Source organism: Lagenorhynchus albirostris, chromosome 10 (genome assembly GCF_949774975.1).
Source record: "Lagenorhynchus albirostris chromosome 10, mLagAlb1.1, whole genome shotgun sequence".
In the NCBI taxonomy this organism is placed as follows: domain Eukaryota; kingdom Metazoa; phylum Chordata; class Mammalia; order Artiodactyla; family Delphinidae; genus Lagenorhynchus; species Lagenorhynchus albirostris.
The window spans coordinates 61,284,277-61,308,537 of NC_083104.1; the positions used below are offsets into that span (position 1 = coordinate 61,284,277).

General features: G+C 34.4%; 1 protein-coding gene across 2 annotated transcripts in view; it reads left to right on the forward strand.

Annotated features, from left to right (window-relative positions):
* The window catches only part of BMP5 (bone morphogenetic protein 5), a 116,990-nt gene that overhangs the window by 60,591 nt on the left and 32,138 nt on the right, over nucleotides 1-24,261 (forward strand). For both annotated transcript variants that reach the window (XM_060164110.1, XM_060164111.1), the window contains exon 3: nucleotides 17,448-17,596. In XM_060164110.1, the coding sequence (XP_060020093.1) occupies nucleotides 17,448-17,596 (149 nt within the window). The remainder of the gene's footprint in view (nucleotides 1-17,447; nucleotides 17,597-24,261) is intronic.

Below are 24,261 nucleotides of genomic sequence, written 5' to 3' on the forward strand. Positions count from 1 at the left end.
ACAACAAATGCTAAAGGAACTTCTATGCAGGAAACACAAGAGAAGGAAAAGACCTACAAAAACAAACCTAAAACAATTAAGAAAATGGTAATAGGAACATACATATGGATAATTACCTTAAATGTAAATGGACTAAATGCTTCAACCAAAAGACATAGACTGGCTGAATGGATACAAAAACAAGACCCGTACATATGCTGTCTACAAGAGACCCACTTCAGACTTAGGTACACATACAGACTGAAAGTGAGGAGATGGAAAAAGATATTCCATGCAATGGAAATCAAAAAAAGCTGGAGTAGCGATTCTCATATCAGACAAAATGACTTTAAAATAAAGACTATTACAAGAGACACAGAAGTACACTACATAATGATCAAGGGATCAATCCAAGAAGAAGATATAACATTTGGAAATATTTATGCACCCAACATAGGAGCACCTCATTACATAAGGCAAATACTAACCGCCACAAAAGGGGAAATGGACAGTAACAAAATAATAATAGGGGACTATAACATCCCACTTTCATCAATGGACAGATCATCCAAAATGAAAATAAATAAAGAAACACAAGCTTTAAATGATAAATTAAACAAGATGGACTTAATTGATATTTATAGGACATTCCATCCAAAAACAACAGAATACACCTGTTTATGATAAAAACTCTGCAGAAAGTGTGCATAGAGGGAACCTACCTCAACATAATAAAAGCCATATATGACAAACCCAGAGCAACATTGTTCTCAATGGTGAAAAACTGAAACCATTTCCTCTAAGATCAGGAAAACAACACAGCTGCCCACTCTCACCACTATTATTCAACATAGTTTTGGAAGTGTTAGCCACAGCAATCAGAGAGGAAAAAGAAATTAAAAGATACAAATTGGAAAAGAAGAAATAAAACTTTCACTGTTTGCTAATGACATAATATTATAAATAGAGAATCCTAAAAATGCTACCAGAAAACTACTGGAGCTAATCAATGAATTTGGTAATGTAGCAGGATATAAAATTAATGTATAGAAATCTCTTGCATTCCTATACACTAATGATGAAAAATCTGAAAAAGAAATTAGGAAAACACTCCCATTTACCACTGTAACAAAAAGAAAAAAATATCTAGGAATAAACCTACCTATGGAGACAAAAGACCTGTATGCAGAAAACTATAAGGTACTGATAAAAGAAATTAAAGATGATACAAACAGATGGAGAAATATACCATGTTCTTGGATTGGAAGAATCAACATTGTGAAAATGACTATACTACCCAAAGCAATCTACAGATTCAATATAATCCCTATTAAACTACCAATGGCATTCTTCACAGAACCAGAACGAAAAATTTCACAATTTGTATGGAAACACAAAAGACCCCGAATAGCCAAAACAATCTTCAGAAAGAAAAATGGAGCTGTAGGAAACAGGCTCCTGGACTTCAGACTATACTACAAAGCTACAGTAATCAAGACAGTATGGTACTGGCACAAAAACAGAAAGACAGATCAATGGAACAGGATAGAAAGCCCAGAGATAAACCCATGCACATATGGTCACCTTATTTTTGATAAAGGAGGCAAGAATATACAATGGAGAAAAGACAGCCTCTTCAATAAGTGGTGAGGCAAAACTGGACAGCTACATGTAAAAGAATGAAATTAGAATACTCCCTAACACCATACACAAAAATAAACTCAAAATGGATTAAAGACCTAAATGTAAGGCCAGACACTTAAAACCCCTAGAGGAAAACATAGGCAGAACACATTATGACACAAATCACAGCAAGATCCTTTTTGACCCACCTCTTAGAGAAATGCAAGTAAAAACAAAAATAAACAAATGAGACCTAATGAAACTTAAAAGCTTTTGCACAGCAAAGGAAACCATAAACAAGACGAAAAGGCAACCCTCAGAATGGGAAAAAAAAATTTGCAAACAAAGCAACTGACAAAGAATTAATCTCCAAAATATACAAGCAGCTCATGCAGCTCAATTTCAGAAAAAAAAGCAATGCATCCAAAAATGGGTGGAAGACCTAAATAGACATTTCTCCAAAGAAGAAATACAGATTGCCAACAAACACATGAAAGGATGCTCAACATCACTAATCATTCGAGCAATGCAAATCAAAAGCACAATGAGGTATCACCTCACACCATTCAGAATGGCCATCATCAAAAAATCTACAAACAATAAATGCTGGAGAGGGTGTGGAGAAAAGGGAACCCTCTTGCACTGTTAGTGGTAATGTGAATTGATACAGCCACCGTGGCGAACAGTGTGGAGGCTCCTTAAAAAACTAAAAATAGAATTACCATATGACCCAGCAATCCCACTACTGGGCATATACCCTGAGAAAACCGTAATTCAAAAAGATACATGTACCAGCATGTTCATTGTAGCTCTATTTCCAATAGCCAGGACATGGAATCAACCTAATTGTCCAATAACCAATAAATGGATAAAGAAGATGGGGCACGTATGTATAATGGATTATTACTCAGCCATACAAAGAAACGAAATTGAGTTATTTGTAGTGAGGTGGATGGACCTAGACCCTGTCATACAGAGTGAAGTAAGTCAGAAAGAGAAAAACAAATACAGTATGCGAACACATATATATGGAATCTAAAAAAAAAAAAAAGGCTCTGATGAACCTAGGGGCAGGACAGGAATGAAGACGCAGATGTGGAGAATGTACTTGAGGACACAGGGAGGGGGAAGTGTAAGCTGGGACGAAGTGAGAGAGTAGCATTCACATATATACACTACCAATTGTAAAATAGATAGCTGGCAGGAAGCAGCTGCATAGCACAGGGAGATCAGCTCGGTGTTTTGTGACCACTTAGAGTGGTGGGATAAGGAGGGTGTGAGGGAGACACAAGAAGGAGGGGATATGGGGATATATGTATGCACATATCTAATTCACTTTGTTATACAGCAGAAAGTAACAGAACACTGTAAAGCCATTATACTCTAATAAAGATGTAAAAAAAAATACAGTTCAAGAGGATGGGAAACTGCTTATCTATGAATTTATTTTACAGAAGTATCAGAGATATAGAAAATTAGAAAAGGATTCACATATAAATGTTTTTCACAGTATTGTTGGTTACCATAACATAGACTGAGAACATTTTAATTTTAAACAGAAGAGAAAAAGTTGCACTTTGTTTCATGGAAAATGGAAATGCTATACTTCATAGAGCAAGTATAAACTGTATTTTAAAAATATATTAGTAACACTGGAAAGTGCTCAGGCTGTAATGTTAATTTAACAAAACAGGAAACAAACTTTATTTACACATAATATACATAATTATGTTAGGATGAATTCATGTGGAAAACAGATTGGAAGGAAGCAGCAAGTGTTCATTGAAAGCTTGCAGGTAATTTTAAATTTTAATTTTCCCCCTTTTCTGTACTTTCTAAATTTTTATAGTGAAAATTACTTTTGTAATCAAAACAAGCATAAGCATAGTTGAGCAAGTGAAGATAATGAAACAACAGTATGTTACATGTTTCTTTACCAAATAACCATCCAAACATTTCCAGGTAGAGAGGGGTAAAAATCAAAACTAAACTGAACAAAATAAAGGATTAAAAAAATAAGTTGCTCTTATTTTCTTCTTAAGCTACAAGAGGCATTTTTTTCCCACAGCAAATGAAGATAAATAAATTTTTTTCTTTCCCCTGTTTTATGGAAAATATTCCTGCCAATTGGGAACCTTGACTTTAATTCTCTGAAATTGAGGAGGAAGGATTAAAGATACTTCATTTATATATCATGTGATCACAGTAAAATGGAAAGAATTTCAATTTGAGAAACACATTTTAACATCCAAATATTATTTGTTGAGTATTTGTGTTTTCATATAGTTATCAAATCAAGAACTAAAATGGATATATGAAAATAAACTTGTACCTCTAGACATTTTCAAGCCTAAGGTCACCTCTTCAAACTTGTCTTCAAACTTGTGGATTTTATTTATGTACTGTTTCTTTTTTAAAATTTTTTTATTGAACTATAGTTGATTTACAATGTTGTGTTAGTTTCAGGTATAATGCAAAGTGGTTCAGTTATACATACGTGTATATACATATATATTTTTTTCTTCTACATTCTCTTCCACTATAGGTTATTACAAGATATTGACTACAGTTCCCTGTGCTATGCAATAGGTCCTAGTTGGTTATCTATTTTATATATAGTAGTGTGTAATAGTGTTTTGAATTAAACTAAGAAACAATTGAAAAGTCAGTGCAGACTGTACTCTTTAAGGCAGTGCATTTGACAATGCAGACGTGTGTGTGTGTGTGTGTGTGTATAATTTCACATATTTAAAGCTCACTTCCCATAACATATCATCTAGGAGTTTCAAGGTGGGGATCCTTGAAGTAATTTAGACCAATGTTTTATAGATACGTTTTATATTCAAGACGCTCTCTGGTCTGTTAACCATCTCATCTAGAAATCCTTTGACAATGTTATGTGATCAAATATGAAAGAGACAGACCCATGATGTCATCTCTTTTTGCACTTATTTATCTTAGCAAGACCTAAAACTCTTAAAATTATATGTTTTATTCCTACTATCTCCCACCTCCCTGTTTATCCCTACTCATATGTCAATGCGTGCCATTTAAAAGTGTTCTGATATTTATCCAAATCTTTATTTTTCTTGGTAAAAACTTAATACACATCGTTTCACTCATTTAATCTTTTCACGTGAAGCTGACAGCCCCAAATTCTGTGTAGAAGGCATTTCTCTTCAGTCACCCCTCACGTATCTGGCATTATTGGGAAATGAGGTTTCCACATGATTGAATTTTCCAGATAATTCAGCTGAGTTGGACATGCTTTTCCTGAGCAACTTACATGTGGCCAGCACAGGGTACACAAGGAGAGTAAATAAGATCCTTACAGTTCATAGCCTGAGCCAGGGGTTGGGGTTAGCTTGCCACACACAGGCTTTAATAACTATAATGCAATGCGCTAAGCAGTATGATGTAAGTATGTACTACGTGTTGTACAAATGAATACAAAATACAAATGAAGGGGAAATTAATTCTTCACATGGAAGGGTGAGGGCCCTTGGGGAAAGCCACTAGGAGGAGTTCACCCTTGAGTTGGGCCTTTGAAGATGAGAAAGAACTTTTTTTTTTTTAAGTCTATTTCTTTGACTTTTTAAAATTGAAGTATAGTTGATTTAAAATGTGGTGTTAATTTCTGCTGTACAGCAAAGTGACTCAGTTTTATATAAATATATATATATATATATATATATATATATATATGTATACACACATATTCTTCTCCATATCCTTTTCCATTATGGTTTATCATGGGATATTGAATATAGTTCACTGTGCTCTACAGTAGGACCTTGTTGTTTATCCATCCTATATATGATAGTTTGCATCTGCTAACCCCAAACCCCCAGTCCTTCCTTCCCCCACCCCTCCTCAACCTTGGCCACCACAAGTCTATTCTCTATGACTTGAGTCTTTTTCTGTTTCATAGATTGGCTCATCTGTGTCATATTTTAGATTCTACACAAAAGTGATATCATATGGTGTTTGTCTTTCTCTTTCTGACTTACTTCACTTAGTATGATATTCCCTAGTTTCATCCATATAGCTGCAAGTGGCATTATTTTGTTCTTTTTTATGGCTGAGTAATATTCCATTGTATATATGTACCACATCTTTTTTATCCATTCATCTGTCAGTGGACATTTAGGTTGTTTCCATGTCTTGGTTATTGTGAATAGTGCTGCTATGAACATAGGTACACATGTACCTTTTTGAATTATAGTTTTATCTGGATATATGCTCAGGAGTGGAGAATATTGTAACTCTATTTTTACTTTTATGAGGAACTTCCATATTGCTTTCCACAGCGGCTGCACCAAGGTACATTCCCACCAACAGTGTAGGAGAACTTTCTATAATGACAGAGAGAGAAAGAGAGGCAGAGACAGAGAGGGCACCTAGGAGAAATATTCCTAAGCATTAAAATGTTTAAATGTGTAAAGAATTAAATAGTGAGAACAATGCTAGTAGTCCTACTACTAAGAAAAGCAGTCAGCACTTGCCCACTTAATGGGCACTCAACATGCATCTGGCACCGCGCTAAGTGCTTTCCTTGAATTAATTTTTTTCACAATATATACATTTATATATTCCCCAAAGAAAATATGCTGTGTAGAATTCAACCTTTTCCTAATGTTCTGCTATGAATATCAATTTCTGTGCTCCACTGCGAAAATATTTTAAGCCAGCCTGCTAGCTGTCATTTGTCATCTTCCCTGCTTGGATATATTTAGTTGAGCTGTCATCATTCAAGTCCACAGTCAGTTTCACATTGACATCATCTCCCCCCTCCTGCTTCTCTAAGATTTTTGATTCTTCTGTGGACATACTTCAGGATACACATCGACAATTTCCACCGAGGGAGATTTCATGAGCTCTTGAGAGCTGCATAACTAACACTCAGACGGTCAGTGCCGACTGCTCTAGGTATATAGGAGAGCACACAAGCATGGCTTGTGTTTCTGCAGTGTGCAGGGATCAAGCTCTAGTTCAAGTTCTCAGCTGAGGGGATTCAGCCCCCAAGAGACATGTAGCAATGTCTGGAGGCATTTTTGGTTGTCCCAGTTGGCGAGGGTGGAGGGATGAAGGGCTACTGGCACCCAGTGGGTAGGTAGTGGAAGACGCTGCTAAACCTTCTGCCATGAACAGGACACACCCCTACCCAATAAAGAATGATCTGGTCCAAATTTTCCCTAGTGCTGATGTTGAGAAATACTGCTCTAGTTGTAGATTTAAGTTATAAACCTAAATTATGGGAATAATTTATGCCATGAAGTCAATTTTTCTCCGACTATTTCATATTTGGGGTCGTAAGAGTCATAATATGGAAGAGATCTTAGGAACCTGAACTGGGTGTATCACTCATTCATTAGAGGGCATTAAAAGTGGTTGGACTATGTATGTAATAGTGTCACTTCTTTGCTTCTTGTTGAGTGAGGCGCTCTCCCGTGTGTGTGTGTGTGTGTGTGTGTGTGTGTGTGTGTATTCAGTAACCCATGTTTAGATCTCTCTGCAAGGGAAAAATATGGAATGATATAGTGCCAGGAAACCTGCTAACATTATCAGTATCTTGGCAATTTAAAAAATTCCACAGAGGGAAAAGTTATTGAATTTTCATAGTGGGAATTCAACTTGTTTTCCCATTTTTTGCCATTCAATTCCATCTAATATTACTATTTTACCAGCTTGCATATGTGCCTTTTAAATGTAAATACAGCATTGAATTAGATATTCTGAAAATTGGTGTTCTGTGAGATTTACAGAAGCTTGTTATTTCACATTTGTTTTGGGAGAAAAAATAATTGCCATCTGAAAATATCAATCAGCTAACAAAGTCAAATTCTAACACTTTTAAACCTGAAATTGCACATGAGAGAAGATTTTGACATTATAAGCCCCAGAGAATATCATTGATTAATTTGCATCCATTGTTAATGTGCTCTGTTTTAGAGCTGTATGTCAGGTTTCTCAGATGGTGTGGTGTATTTATGTCAGATATCCAGAGAAAGATGTATGCTTTCTTCTTGGGTGGCCATCATTACATTTCTACTAGGCATGATAAGCTATTCAGAGACAAAAGGAGATGGAAAGAGGTGAAAACGTCTTACTAGTAGAAAGTTTGGGAAAAGTGTAGATATCTCTGTTCTCTGTAAGGTTCATGCCTCGTGGAAATAGAACAGTATTTTAACTTTTGCTCTGAAATGTATCTGTATATCTTCCAGACAACTTCCCAAAGCTCTTCTTGGCAAGATTTAGAGCTTCTTGGTTAGACAGTAGAATGTTTATGCTCCTGGTTAACTGTTTCTTCTCTCTCTCTCTCTCTCTAATGTCTATATATACATACATATGTATGCATACATATAATTGAAACCATAAAAATCTAAAGAATATTTCTCTTTCATTATCTTTTGTTGATTACATAAATAATTTTACTTCCTTTTTGAAATGTTTTCAACTTCATTTTTTGCCTCTAATGGAATTTAGGGACAAAAGGTCATTATGGGCTATATGTATCAATAAATGTTACTAAATTTAAAGAAAATGAATGAATCTCTATATCTAAAATTTATAAGTGCAGGTTATTAAAGAACTTTGACAGTAATGATTGTCAGAAGTGATTAAATCACTTCTGACCCTAATTTTGTCATGAAGCATAAGATATACAACTTATTATATACATACTTACCTGTCATAAATGTGTTTTGGTAAGAAAACTGCAATTATAGCAATTTGCATAATATTTTTATTTGTGTAGTTTTTTTATCCCTGCAAGGGATTTATGAGGTAGATTTTATTTTAATCTTCATTTAAAGAATAAACAAAACCTCAGAAAGATGACTTAAGGGGCATAATAATTTTTTCTATTACTAAGCAAAGCCTAAGTACAGCAAGTCATTGTTGAAATTTAGCAGATACCAATTCCACCTATAATTACAATCTTTTCTTTATAAAGGTAAACTTATAATGAGACTTCTCAGAGGAGCCATGAGTTCTACACTTTCTGCTCAAGTAATAATATACCAATGAGAACTGTTTGTTAACCATATTTAGAAACAAGCAAAAGGATTTATTTGCCACAAGCCTATGAAACAATATCCTTGATAAAATAGATTTTTGCAAAAGATGAATGGGGGTCCCATCCAAGGACTCATCTGATGTATATTAGTTTACCTAATTCCCCCTGCTGAGAAGTGATTTCATCTATAAAGAAGTTTTCACAATACACATGAACTCCAAGGACACTGTCATAGAGAAGTAATCAAGCACAAGCTTATTTTGGAAGATTTTCTGTGTTGTCCACTCACATTTCTTATTGTGTTGAAATAGTATAAGATGTTCTATCTTTTAAATATGTATTTAAATGTGTCCTATAAATATTTGATGTTTCTTGTGTTTACTAAAAATCCCTCTATTTGACTGTCCTTGTTCCTACTATTCCACATTATTTCTATTCTCCATATCTTAGTGAAGTTCATATTATAAAACTTTGCTTTAAATACATCACTTTCTTATCTTTTATTCACCCCTCAACCTACTGCAGTTTGATAACTCCACTCTACTGATTATCCACCAACGTTCTCCTTGCTACCAAATCTTCTAGACACTTTTTTGTTCTTCCCATTCTTCTCAGTATTTGATATTGCTGACCACCTCCTATTTAATATGAAATATTTAATCTCTGAAAACTAGGGGAGTGTATTAGTTTCCTAGAGCTGCTGTAACAAATTACCACAAACTTGGATGGCTTAATACAACAGAAATTTATTCTCTCACACTTCCGGAGATTAGAAGTCCAAAATCAAAGCTTTGTTAAGACAATACTCCTTCCAAAACCTCTAGGGGGAGATTGTTTTTGGCTTCTTCCAGCTTCTGGTAGCTCCAAATATTCCTTGGCTTGGATCAACATAAGTTCCATCTCTGCCTTTGTCTTCATATGGCTGTCTTCCTTCTGTGTCTCTTCTCCTTTTCTTATAAGGGCAGCAGTCATTCTGGATTAAGACCCATGCTAATGACCTCATCTTAACTTGATTACATGGTCACTCCTTGGCTCCATGTCTACCACCTTGTTTTAGGCTGGTAGCTCAGCTCAACCTTTCAGTACTCCAATCCAAAAGCCAATTATCTTTCAGTGTAAAGAGGGCAGTTAAAGGATGGTTTGGGACTAAAAAGGGAGCTACAGTGATATAAGAGAAAGTGTTCTGAAAATGGAATATAGAAACCTGGGTTCTGGTCTTCCAACTGGGTGAGTGACCATGGGAAATAATTTGATTTCTCTTTAAGTTTTCTCATCAACCAAATAACAGTTTGGCACATAATTTATATCCCACTTAATTCTAGCATTCAGTGATTTATTTTGTTCACTTTCAGAGGTAGACTCCCAGGCATTCCTGGTTATAATTTTTATTTGGGGCTTATAATGAGAATACTTCATTAATTCTGTTATTCAGCTATGTAGAAAGTAGAAGGAGTTAACATTTCAAGCATCCAAAACCACATAGTATGTTACTAAGCATGTTTGTGTACCTGATTATAAGAAGGATCATGAAGAAGAATATGATACGATCGTATAAAAATATTTGGTTTACTCAAGTTAAAGATCAAAGAAATTAGAGGAGGAAATTGAATATTTATATAATTGGATGTGTTTATAGACATAGATATATAATGAATATGATAGTAGCAGTTAAATAGTAAAAAGATATAATCGTCTATTAATATAATTATTTTTACATATTTTAATCACATTATATAAAATTTCATTAATGTAGTCATATTCCTTGTTTCACTTTGAAAATATATATGTAGAGACTTTTTTTTGTTTGTTTTCTTTGCGGTACATGGGCCTCTCACTGCTGTGGCCTCTCCCGTTGCGGAGCACAGGCTCCGGACGCGCAGGCTCAGCGGCCATGGCTCACGGGCTCAGCCGCTCTGTGGCATGTGGGATCTTCCCGGACTGGGGCACGAACCCACGTGCCCTGCATCGGCAGGCGGACTCTCAACCACTGCACCACCAGGGAAGCCCTATGTAGAGACTTTTTTCAAACTTTTCACATGCACGTTTGACATCATCACTATAGTCATATTTTGAATCATATATCACGATATTACAAAGTTCATCATCTTCAGATTCATCTATGTTGTTATAAAAGTAGCCTTTTTTTGAGTTTGTGTATAATGCTGTCATCAGATATATTATGTTAACAAAAGCACTAATTCACACATTTTTTTGTTGTTGTTAGTTCGTTTTTAAGTATTTTTTATTGAAGCATAATTGACATATAACTTTATATTAGTTTCAGGTATACAATATAATGATCCAATATCTGCATATATTGCAAAATGATCACTGCAGTTAACTTCTGTCACCATACCTAGTTAGAAATTTTCTTTCTTGTAATTAGAACTTTAAAGACCTACTCTCTCAGCAACTTTCAAAATATGTAATACAGTATTATTAACTATAGACATTTATCATGCTGTACATTACAGTCCCATGAATTATTTATTTTATAACTGGAAGTTTACACCTCTGGACCTATTTCACCCATTTCTTTCACTCCCACTCCCTGCCTCTGGTACCACTAATCTATGTGCTTGGGCTTTGTTTGTTTGTTGTTTTTGTTTTGTTTTATTTTAGATTCCACATATAAGTGATAGTGTTTGTCTTTCTCCATCCGGCTTATTTCAATTATTATAATGCCTCAAGGTCCACTCATGTCACAAATGGCAAGATTTCATTCTTTTTATGGCAGAATAATATTCTATTGTGTGTGTGTGTATATATATATATATATATATATATATATATATATATATATGCCACATTTTCTGTACCCGTTCATCTGTTGATGGACACTTAGGTAGTCTCCATATCTTGGCTATTGTAAATAATATTGCAATGAACATGGGGATGTGTATATCTTTTTGAGTTAGTGTTTTCATTTTCTTCAATAAATAACCAGAATTACTGGCCCAAATGATAGTTGTTTTTTTTTTCAATTTTTTGAGGTGCCTCCATACAGTTTTCTGTAGTGACTGCACCAACTTCCATTCCCACCAACAGTGCACAAGTGTTCCTTTTCCTCTACATACTCACCAACACCTGTTATTTCTTGTCTTTTTAATACATAATAGTCATTCTAACAGGTATGAAGTTATATCTCATTGTGGTTTTGATTTGCATTTCCCTGATGATTAGTGATGTTCAGCATCTTTTCATGTACTTGTCCATCTGTATGTCTTTGCCCATTTTTAAATAGATTTTTTTTTTTTGCTGTTGAGTTGTATAAGTTCTTTATATATTTTGGATAATAACTCCTTATCAGATATATGATTTGCAAATATTTTCTCCCATTCCACAGGTTGCCTTTTCATTTTGTTGATGGTTTCCTTTGCTGTGCAAAAGCTTTTTAATTTGATGTTGCTCCACTTGTTTATTTTTGCTTTTGTCACTTTTGCTTTTGGTGTCAGAGCCAAAAAAAAATCATTGCAAAGACCAATATCAAGGAGCTTACTGGCTATGTTTTCTTCTAGGAGTTTTATGGTTTTACATTCAAATCTTTAATTCATTTTAAGTTAAGGTTGTGTATGGTGTAAGATAACAGTCCTGTTTCATTCTTTTGCATGTAGCTGTCCAGTTTTCACAACACTTTGTTGAAGAGACTGCCTTTCCACGTTGTATATTCTTGGTTCTTTCATTGTAAATTAATTAACCCATATATGTGGGTTTATTTCTTGGCTCTTTATACTGCCCCATTGATCTATGTGTCTGTTTCTGTGCCAATATCAAATTCTTTTGATTAGTATAACTTTGTAAGTGTGATGCCTCTAGTTTTGTTCTTCTTTCTCCAGATTGCTTTGGTTATTTGGGTCTTTGTGTTTCTGTACAAATTTTAGGATTGTATGTTCTATTTCTGGGAAAAATGTCTGACATCCTAGGTAAAGATTCAACTATAATTTCCTCTCTTCCAGATAGATCTTCAGATTATATTACATTTGGTCTTCACAAAATCTCTTAAGGCAGTGATTATCATACTATCTTTTAGGCATGGGGAAACAGAGGCTGAGGAATTCCTTTATTGTTCAAGCTCTGTCTGGTCCCCAAATTCTAGTTTATTTTGTTACAATACACTTTATTTCTTCCAGTGTCATAGTCTTAGATATGTAAGACTCTTTATTTTTAAAAGAGTGGTAAGAATGATGATAACTCAAATTTTGCTAAATGTGGCTCCTGCTGCTCAGTCTTTAGTGAAGTTCCTACCCTTTTGGTATTTTGACGCTCCCAAGGCATGTATACAAAACCCTTTCCTCTCTCAGTAAAATAAAAAGCACCCTTGCAAAGCAGTATCTTCAACCCTACCAAATTCCCATGAAAACATATGTTTAAACCTCTGGTCATGATTGAAGTAAGATATGTTCACATGTATTTGTATTGAATTCTAACTGTATCTACATATCTACATATTATTTTTTGCCTGTGATTAATTGTATTCAGTATATCTATATATTTCATATCCAATAACTCTGAGTGATGCAAATCCTTTATCTGTTCAATATGACTCTGTATTTAACAACTGCATGATAGATTCATTTAACTGTATGAGAAATTATTATGCTGATCTGTATCATACTCAAGACAAAGGTTCAAATTCTATCTGAAAAAGAAAAATACAAATTTTCATTATTATGAGTTATTTTGATCAATATAAATTGACTTTCACGTATTAGTCTTTGAAAACATTTCAATGTGGGCAATTGCTATAATGTCTATAAACACAGAATGTTCACATCCAGGATTATTCTTGCCTTTAAAAAATATTTTAAAATAGTATTATGGGTTGAACCATGTTCCTCTCTCTCCCCTATCCATATATTGAAGTCCTGGCCTCCAGTATCTCAGAATGTGATCTTATTTGGAAACAGACTCTTTAGTGAGGTAACTCAATTAAAATGAGGGTGAGTATTAATCCAATATGACTGGTGTCCTTATAAAAATGGGAAATTTGGATGCAATGATGTACACATAGGGAAAGTGATATGAAGATGCAGGGAGGAAACAGCCATCTACAAGCCAACGCGATTCTTCCCTCACAGCCCTCAACAGAACCAACCCTGCCAACACCTTGAGTTTGGACATCCAGCCTCCAGAACTGTGAGACAATAAATTTCTACTGTTTCAGCCACTCAGGCTCTGGTACTTTGTTATGGCAGCCTTAGGATACTAAAACAGTAACATTCTGAAATGCTTGCATACGTCCATGTAGGTGGACTTTATTTCCTTTACTAGAATGCAGATTTTAATTTTAGTTTCATTACTGTAATTGTACATCATATAAAATAATTATATTACGGATTTATTTCTGCTACAAATGAATATATTTTTCTACATATATATTTTCTTTGTACTGCATTCCTTTTAAATGCATTAATATTTTAAATTTTCTTTTATTAGATGTTGTAAGAATTTCTTAAAAAAATGGTAAAAGTGTTAAGGCAAGGCAACTTTAACAAGTTTATTTTATACTGCTTATAGGATATATTTAGTATATTCTGCTACTTCCAGGGAGGTAAGTGCTCTTCTTTAGTGGAATAATTTTATACTTCCAAAGAAATCATGTCTCGATTTCTACAGAATGGATAGGAATTTATTTTTAAGATGCTGTTATGAAAGTTGCTACATGAATGAAAATTACAAAATTATTACCATTGTGCTTATTAAAAATAGACTTGAGGACTTCCCTGGTGGCACAGTGGTTAAGAATCCACCTGTCAATGCAGGGGACATGGGTTCAATCCCTGGTCCGGGAAAATTGCACATACTATAGAGTAACTAAGCCCGTGAGCCACAACTACTGAGCCTGCACTCTAGAGCTCGTGAGCCATAAACCCATGTGCCAAAACTACTGAAGCCTGCATGCCCGAGGGCCCACGTGCTGCAACTACTGAGCCCGTGTGCTGCAACTACTGAAGCCCGTGTGCCTAGAGCCCGTGCTCCACAAGAGAAGCCACTGCAGTGAGAAGCCACGCACCTTGACGAAGAGTAGACCCTGTTCGTCCCAACTAGAGAAAGCCCGCACACAGCAACAAAAACCCAATACAGCCAAAAAATAAATTAAAAAAAAAATAAACAGACTTGACTCTCCTAAAGCATATTCTCTTGTCTGTAGGTAGTGCAGAAGAGCTCTTTACACAAAAGGAAAGAGGAGAAATTAAAGAATAGAAGTTAAGAGTCAAAAATAAAATAGTTTTGCTCAAGAATAGGAATCCATGAAGCTTATGAAGACAACCGATCATTCATAACTTTTCAGAGGTGAACTAGAAATATATGGATTTTTTCAAATCATAGTGTTGGCCTAGGTTTATCTTCCAATGAATTAGATTTGCATCACTGAAATTCAGGTATTTAGGGTTTGCTTGGGTCTGTTGGCTGATGCTTTTTCTAAATATATTCATTAAAACTGAAACTGTTTTCCTCATAGACATGCTTAACAGTGTTGAGACTTGAATATGAATAGTTAGAGAAATTTTTTTTCTGGAAAAGTAGCACAATTTAAAAATAATAGAAAACACACCTAAATAACTACATAAAGATATTTGTTAACTAGTTGAAATTGATCTCAGAATTTACCTCTTTGTTCTTTTTTGTTTTTCAAATGTTTATTTATATCACACCAAGGGATGGCATTTTATGCTTTGCAGAGTTTATTAGAACATCTTTACCATATTTCAAATGAAAGCAGGCTTTGAAAGCAGGGTAGCACTTGTGTATTTTCCAAGCTACAAGGTGAATCTTTCTTCTGTTTAAGAAGCTGATAACGTGATTAAGTTACTTCCAAGATTACAGTCTCAAAGACATTTTTTAAATATTTCAAAAATTTAAGAATAATCCATATTTTCTTAGATTCTGTTTATTTGGTAGGTTTTCCAATTTAGGAGGAAGAGGGAGAATTTGATTTACATTCCACTCACTGTGAAAATAATGGGTCCTTAAAATTCAAGTGGAATGAATTAATCTTTTCATTGAATTGTAGTATATGCCGGTCGTATGTCTGCGGTGACTCAAACTGATTCCTGTATTGGATGTGAAAAAGTGTCTGTAACCCTCCTTTGGTAATCACTATGATTAAAATTGTGAAGGAGAATTAAAGCTGCATATTTTGGTGTACGGTAGCTGGACAATATAATTGATCATAAAACATTAATTTTAAGTTCTCTAGGTTAATGGAAGAATGGTATAAATCAAGTTTAATTAAAGAAATGGAGAGGTATCTTCTAAAATATTGACTGATATTTTTTACTTCTGCTATAGTTCAGTTTTCAATTATAGATTTTTTTCTAAGAAAATAATAAATATGCATGATTTGATTTTATCCAAAATTAGTTTTTTACATTTTGTAATCCACCTTTAAAGTGACTTCTAAGATACAGATAGATGGAAAATACAGTAGAATAGTATTTAACATAGCTTATTATGACAAAGCTCTGATCTTCCTCATATGAATAATATGCTGTCAGATTCAGCACAATCATAAAATGCATAATAGTGTATTTCTATTCTACTTTGATGGAGTTCCATTGTTTTTACCATCAACCTATCTGAGCCTTAATTTCATCAATATAAAAATCTATTGTAAAGATTAAATGTCACATAGAGAACAGGCCTGTGGTTGCCAAGGGAGAGGGGTGTGGGGGGGGAATGGATTGGGAGTTTGGGATTAGCAGATGCAAACTATTATATATAGAATGGATAAACAACAAAGTCCTACAGTATAACACAGGGAACTATATTCAATATCCTGTGATAAACTATAATGGAAAAGAATATGAAAAAGGATGTGTATACATATATGTATAACTGAATCATGTTTTTGTATAGCAGAAATTAACACAACACTGTAAATCAACTATACTTCAATAAAACAAATTAAAATAATGACTAAACATCAAAAAGATGTAGCACTTAGCTCAGAAGCTGCCTGTAGTAAGGATATAATAAATAAAATAATTCATTATAGTTTGACAAATACTCATACATTTGTAAATTTAATACTAAAGTTAAGATTGATAAATGTTAATAACAGTAACACTGTGGAGATTATCCTAAAACATACAAGTTTATATGCATAGGTACTACTGTCCCCATGGGGACTTGTGCACAAAGAAAGTGTTAAAGTGAGTCAGGGAAGAGCCATAGCTCAATCTATGGGATTTCTCCCTTAATCCAGTGGTATACTTGGTGACCCTCTCTTGGCCTCTGGGATCCATAAAATAATTAATTATATAATAAAAATAGAAAATGAAATAAAAATGAAAAATATATGTAATAAAAATGGAAAAAAGTATAATGAAAGTGGTAAACAAAAGGAAAACTCCCTCTAAAACAGAGGCTTGCATCACAGCCTGCCTGCCCTCCATCTCCTTGGAGAATCCACATCCGTCCAGACTGGAGCAGCTACTTTCACTTCTGTCTCTATTCAGTTTAACCCTTGCTTGTGTACTTGCCAGTGTACTGCTACTTATAGGTAATGGTTTGGGAAAACACTGATTATCAGGGACGAAACCAAGACCACTAAGTCCCTTTGTAAAGGAAACTTGACAGTGAAGAGCAGGCAAATGGAAATTACTGTCAGATATTCCTAATCTGCACCAGGTTTGGGCTGAGATTCCAGCAATAAAAGGTTCTGTATCTTATTACTCATCACTTGAGTCCTTTGTTCCTCTTATCCTTTAATGAACTCCTGTTATTGTAAGAATGCTTTTGCAGTGTTTTCACTTAAGTGTAGGAAATGATGATCTTCATTCAAACCTGTAACTCTTTTTTGCTGTTCTCTTTCTTCTTTTAGGGATGCAGATCTGTTCTTGTTAGACACAAGAAAGGCCCAAGCTCTAGATGTGGGTTGGCTTGTCTTTGATATCACTGTGACCAGCAATCATTGGGTGATTAATCCACAGAACAATTTGGGCTTACAACTCTGTGCAGAAACAGGAGATGGTAAGCACTGAATTTCATAAATTTTGGGGAGTTCTGGTTTGGACACATTGAGAGTTACAGCTTTTTGTGGGATTTAACCAATGTATATTTTATACACACAATGTGCAAAGTGGTGCATTCTATAAGATAGGGCAATATATTGATTAGTTAACTTATTTATAAACACATTACCGAACACACGTTTATTGTCAGGCTCTGCAGTGGGTGTGGGGGGTAAAGAATTAAGTTCTGTTCCTGCTCTTGCAGTTTTTAGTCTTGTGTTGAAGACATGTATGCAAACAAGTAGAACAACTGTGATATAACAATACCAAAAGAAAGCGATGTATAAAATGCTATGGATCTATGTCTTGATTTTGTGGTGGTTACACAACTATATAATCTGTAAAAATGTATAGAACTGTACACTAAAGAAGAATGGATATTACCATATTCAAAGTATGTCTCAAAAACCTGATTTATAAAAAGAAATATATATCAAAATAGATGATAGGGAAACAGACAAAGGACCTACCATAATACAGAGGAGGATGGGGATGGAACAAAAGAGTCATAAAAAACTGCAGAAAATGATACTGAGTTAGGTCTTAACATATTATAATATTTGGTCAAAGTCAACAGCTCCAGAATCACTTCTGGGAGGGATCTGTTGACTGAAAAAAAAAAAAAAGCACAACCTAAAAGTTGAGAGTTATATTTTACTTGGTGGACAAAACTGGGGACTTAAGCCCAGGACACAGCTTCTCAGATAGCTCTAAAGGAGAGCTCCAAAGAGGTAGGGGAGGAGCCAGGATATACAGGAGTTTTTACAACAAAGACCAGGTAGTCAGAACATCAAAAGATTATTGTTAATTAAAGAAAACCAGGCATCTCAAGTTAAGAAATTTATATATGGGAAGATGCAAGAGTCTGAAATCATTCCTTTGATATGCATCTCAGCTGTCTGGGGTCAGTATCATGTGCTTTCTCATCCCGAGTCTCCTCAGGGTGCACCATCAGGGGGCAGCTGCAGTGGCTGATGGTTTGATGGTGGGCATCCTGTTTCCACTCCAACTTCCCTCAGGGCTCACCATTGGGGTGGCTGCAGCTTGTTGGCTGCAACATCCTTTGTTTACTGATATGGCAGGTGTCATTCTTAGTCCACAGGTCTATAGGAAATCTTTTTTGAGAAGCTCCAGATGTTATTCTTATGCTCAGAAATGCTCACCGAGTAGCGATGTGCTGTGTGCTTGGCTTGATGCTGGAGATAAAATAGTGAGCAAGTACAGAGATGGCTTCACGAGGCTTGCAGTTGAGTGAGGCATGAGGTAGTCAGCACATAATATTATTGAATGCACTTCGCTACACACTAAGAGTCCAATGGACTCTGAATGCAGAACAGTGAGCAAATTCGAGCTACAGTCTTTTAAAGATCAGGAAGCTGTATCTAGGGGAAGAAATTGGAGGGCCCTATACTATTTAGTTCTAACTTGCTTTCAAGTCATCCTTTTCTCTCTGAGAACTACTTTATATTTTGTTTATCCTTTTCCTTTGATTGATTTCTCTTATATTTTAGGGGTAATTTTACTTTAAATGACATATTATTTATGTGATTTTTTGGAGCCTAAAATAAACTAACATTTCACTTCTTTCAAAGTTTTCCAAATTCTTTTTTTAAAAGTTAGGTTTGAGATACACAGCCTTTTGTTGCTCTTCTTTGGTTCTTTAATATTGTCTGATATGAAAATATTAAAATGATTAAATATGCTAGACAAGCTGGCCTTTTGTATTTAAGCCAGAGCAGACAGATCACTTTTTATTTGCAACAATGGAATCTGAATATGCTTACTTCTCAGCAAAAGTAATTGGAAGTCATGAAAAAATGAAACTCAGGAAAGTCTCCTTTCAAATTCATTTGTTGACTATTATTCATTTATTCATTTGTTCGACATAAAATCTTCGAGTGTCTATTCATGCAAGACAAAGTGTTAAGGAGACAATGACCTGGGAGACAGACAAATATATATAGCTACTTAAGAAAGACTAAAGTGCCCTAAATCCTAAAAATAGTGATATAATCAAGACACTATAGGAAACGTAAGGAGATGGTTAAGTCCAAATGGAGCCAAAGAACTGTGGTCCATGTAACTTCTGGGCTAGGTCAGCTGGGTAAGATTTCAAGAAATGAAGATGAGGAGGGAGAGGGTGTGGTGGTGAGAAAGGAGGAGAGAGGTAGTTCCTGGATGAGGAAACAATGTGAGTAAATACATAGAACGGCAAAAAGGCATGGTGTTGTCTAGAACATTCTGCAGTCCAGATTTGGCTAGAACAGCTTTCATGTATAAATATGATTGCAGATGCTATTAGGAAAGTGATTTGGAGACAAATGATGGAAGGCACATGACATCTAATTTATGGGTATATTCTTGTAACTTGACCACAGGTCATTAAAGAACTAGACTTGCTGCTTTAATCAATCAGAGTAACACTTTCATGATTACATATTTGAATGAATATCCATTTCATAAGGTCATGGATGTGTATTTCTGGTTCACAATGGTACCCTTGGTACTTGGCACCGTGCAGGTTGTAGGTATTAAAAACATGTTTTGAATGATTGTTGAATGAGTTTGTGACTTAAAAGGCTCTTATGGACCACCTGTCATTGAACATGTTACTCCTTTTTTTTTTAATTGATAGTGGATTTACAATGTTGTGTTAGTTTCTGGTGTTCAGTAAAGTGATTCAGTTTTATATATATATATATATATATATATATACTTTTTCATATTCTTTTCCATTATGGTTTATTACAGGATATAGAATATAGTTCCCTGTGCTATACAGCAGGATCTTGTTGTTTATCTATTTTACATATATGAACATGTTACTTTTTTTTTTTTTTTTTGCGGTACGCGGGCCTCTCACTGTTGTGGCCTCTCCCGTTGCGGAGCACAGGCTCCGGACACGCAGGCTCAGTGGCCATGGCTCACGGGCCCAGCCGCTCCGCGGCATGTGGGATCCTCCCGGACCAGTGCACGAACCCGTGTCTCCATCATCGGCAGGCAGACTCTCAACCACTGTGCCACCAGGGAAGCCCGAACATGTTACTCTTAAGAAGACATTCCAAACTGTAAATTGGGGTGATTATTAACGAAACCAATTTGGTGTAACACTGAATTTTATACCACAAACCATGGTACAGATTAAAATCGTTTCAATCATAAGGTGAGGAGAAAGTCAGTGATATAAGTTATTAAATTTTGTTTATCTTGCTTCCACAAAGAAAAAATAGCTAAGAGATCTAAATATATTTGGAAATCAAAAGACTGTTGAAATCAAAAGTAGCATCATGATTCCTCAGAGGACCTGTGGAAAGTACGTCAGTTTGTAAAATATTCTTTTTAGAAATTTGATAAGTGAACTGCCATGGATTTGGCAGGAGAGTTTAAGGATAGTCTATTGATTTTTTTCATGCAGAATAGATAATTCTCTGAGTTCCAAATGTCTGTTTCAGCTAAATAAAGCAAACATATGAGCAAGCAAATGGAAAGGAAACATTGCTGCTTCTTAACGGCAAAATCTAGAAATTCCATACAAGTGGTTGTATCCAATTGTGCTAAATCAGTTTCAGAATTTTCTAACACTCCCTCATGGTGGTTAATAACCCTCTATGATAAAATAGGTACTCTTTTTTTAGCAGCAAATGAGTAGATTTAGGTCTGTCTTATAATTTAAGATGTTCAGTTCCCTAAATTATAAACATACATTAATTACCTGGCTTGTTAGATCCTTATTAAAATTGTTAATAAAACTACAGTAATTGGTATCATATCCTATATATATATTTATATCCTATATATATATCTACTATACATATGTCCTATATATATATATATACACATACACAGAGTTTATTACCCAGATAGCAATTTAATCTAGCTTTTAAGACTTGGGTTTTCTCCCCAAACAGTGTAATTTTCCATTGTTTGATGCTTTATATAGTTTAAACCTTCCAAGTAAATTAATTCATTTTTTTCAAATTTGGGTTTATAGAATAATTTAGAGATGGAAAAACAAAGATAGTATTTTTGGGATCATTAGAATGTCTTTTTAAAAACCCTATGTTTTCAGACATTTTAGGTTTGGCAATACTCAGAGTAAATTTTGCCAATGACTTTTTCCTTTCTATTCAAACCCACTTATATGTCAAGGAAAATTCAATCCGTATGTTTCTGATTCATTTGTATTCAAGTCATCAAAATGTTGTTTTGTCAGAGTATTGTTCAATGTCCAAGAAACAGTATAATGTTCTTTTTTAATAAGACTCTAAAATCCGTTTTTCTTTGGACAAAATTGTGGCGTAATTTCCAAGCGTATCAAGGTAAAAATTCAGATTTAAAGTCAGAGATTTCAAAGTTTCACTAAATTTTGTAGCCAAATCAAGAAAGAAAAAAAGATTTCAGAGGTATGAAACTATCAAATTAAATTCATTATCATTAATGCTTAAATATAATATAAAGAAATTTATAGTTATTGTTATAACTTAGAGTTTAAGGTTTTGATACTTAATTTAAATAAAGAGAATAAAGGAATAGAATTGATCCCTCCATTTTGGAAATATAAATTCTAAGAGAAATCGTTAGGAAAACTAGATTCAAATCTTGGCTCTGACAAAATACTTTACATTTTAGCCATAGCGTTAATTAAATGAGTGTAATGGTAATTACCTTCCAAGGACAGTATGAGACTATATTAAGCAATAGTACCCGGAACATGGTGAGACAGGAATAAAGGTGTTTGAGTTGAACTGAAAGAGAAAATGCATAGAGAATTAACTCTACATGGTACTCCTTAAATTAGGATCACTTCTTTCATTGTGGAGATTTTACAGATGATTTAATAAGACTTTAGATAAACTCACAAATGATAGTCCACTGGAGAGAGGTAAGATTGTTGATATATGTTCTTAAATCTTGAGTTGGAAGCATAGTGTATAGTTATGTTATTAGGCGCAAGTCTAATAATTTTGGTTGATGAAATGATTATTGGTAGGAAGCTTTTAAATACCTCTGATCTAGGGTATGAAGCCAACAGAAATGAACATTCAGAGATATGTGTCATGATCAATTGATTGCTTATATTGGCTAGGTCTTCATAGGCACTGGAGAATATCAAATTATTAGTACTTAATATGGTAGTTTTCTTGAGGCCCAACAATTTTATTCTTATAAAAAAGTGACATGATTATTTTTGAGATAACTAACTGCATCAATGAATATAAGGGTAACGACCCTTGTTATAGGGTAATATATGAGGATAATTGATTAAAGGCTGGCGTATATAACTATCAGAAAAAATTTTCAACCCAGAGATGCCTCAGTGTAAATTACTATCATTTGGCTTCATAAACCTATTAGCAAACATTACACATCAACATGGTTTCTTACAAGCAGTAGTTTAATGCTCATAGAAAACATGGTTAAAAAACATTGATCGTCTTTTTTAAAGTGTGGGACCCAAGAACTCCTAATATATGTTGTGCTAACTTTTTTAGCAAATTGCATAAAATCCCCACTACATAAGTGATATTTCCCATAAAAAAATCAGAAAATGAAGATACTCTATGAATTGATTGGAAACACATCATAGAAGACCTCTTTGAAAGTCAAGGAAACAAACCATTGTAATTATTGCCTCCTCAGGATATAGCCCGTGTTGGTTAGCAGCTATATTTCCCAGACATTGTAAAGGGGTAAAGTTATAGCTTTTTATTTTTTTTTTGCTTGTTAGTACACAAAAGTTTTCTCCCTTCCATTTTTAGAAATTATATATGTACATAAATATATTGATATTTCAGAGCTTTTCTAAAAGCACCAACAATTTCATCCTCTTTTATTTCCACCAACATTATTATTCAAATTATAAAAAGGGTCTTAACTTCAGTTATCAGTACAATTAAACTGAAAGTGAGTATTTTAAAACTTTTATTACCCAGGGTTTTGCCATGTTCTCTATCTTTCCACTTGGAATTTTGGGGCTCATTCTTGCAAATTGACAACTGCCACACCTACATTAATAAGAAATGGGATTAGGTTTTCTTTTTCTACAGCCTTGAACTGTTGCTTATTTCTATTGTTCCTTATTATGTGAAGAGTAGTTTAAAGCACTGATAAAATTTTTCTCCAAAATTGCAATATGCTGTGGTAGCTTCTAAATATGCTGTCTTAAATCAGATTTTTCAAAAATTCCATGACATCTTTCGAATTACAGAATATATACTCCTAATTAGAAAAATCTAGTTTATAATCTAAAGTCCTCATGTCATTATATATTAAATTAATATGTGAGTTACTAACTTGATATTCTTTTACTTTTATTAAATGTGAGCATCTGTCTGAGAGAGATGAGGAGTTCTTAATGAGATATCTGCTTAAATTTAGTTAAGTCCTGGAATCTGCTGCTTTTCAATGCAAGTATCTGATTAAATAAGTTTGCTGTGTTATCCTCAGATTCCCAAACACAGTCTTTTTTAACTCAGGGGAAAATTTTCCAAATTAAGCCCTTGTGTTGTCAGATGACTATTTATCTGTCTCAAGGGTCAAATGATCTATGTGGCTGGTTAATCTGAATATCAGCTGACATAGTGCTAATAAGTAGCAGAAGAAATTCAGAGATCAAGGGTGATA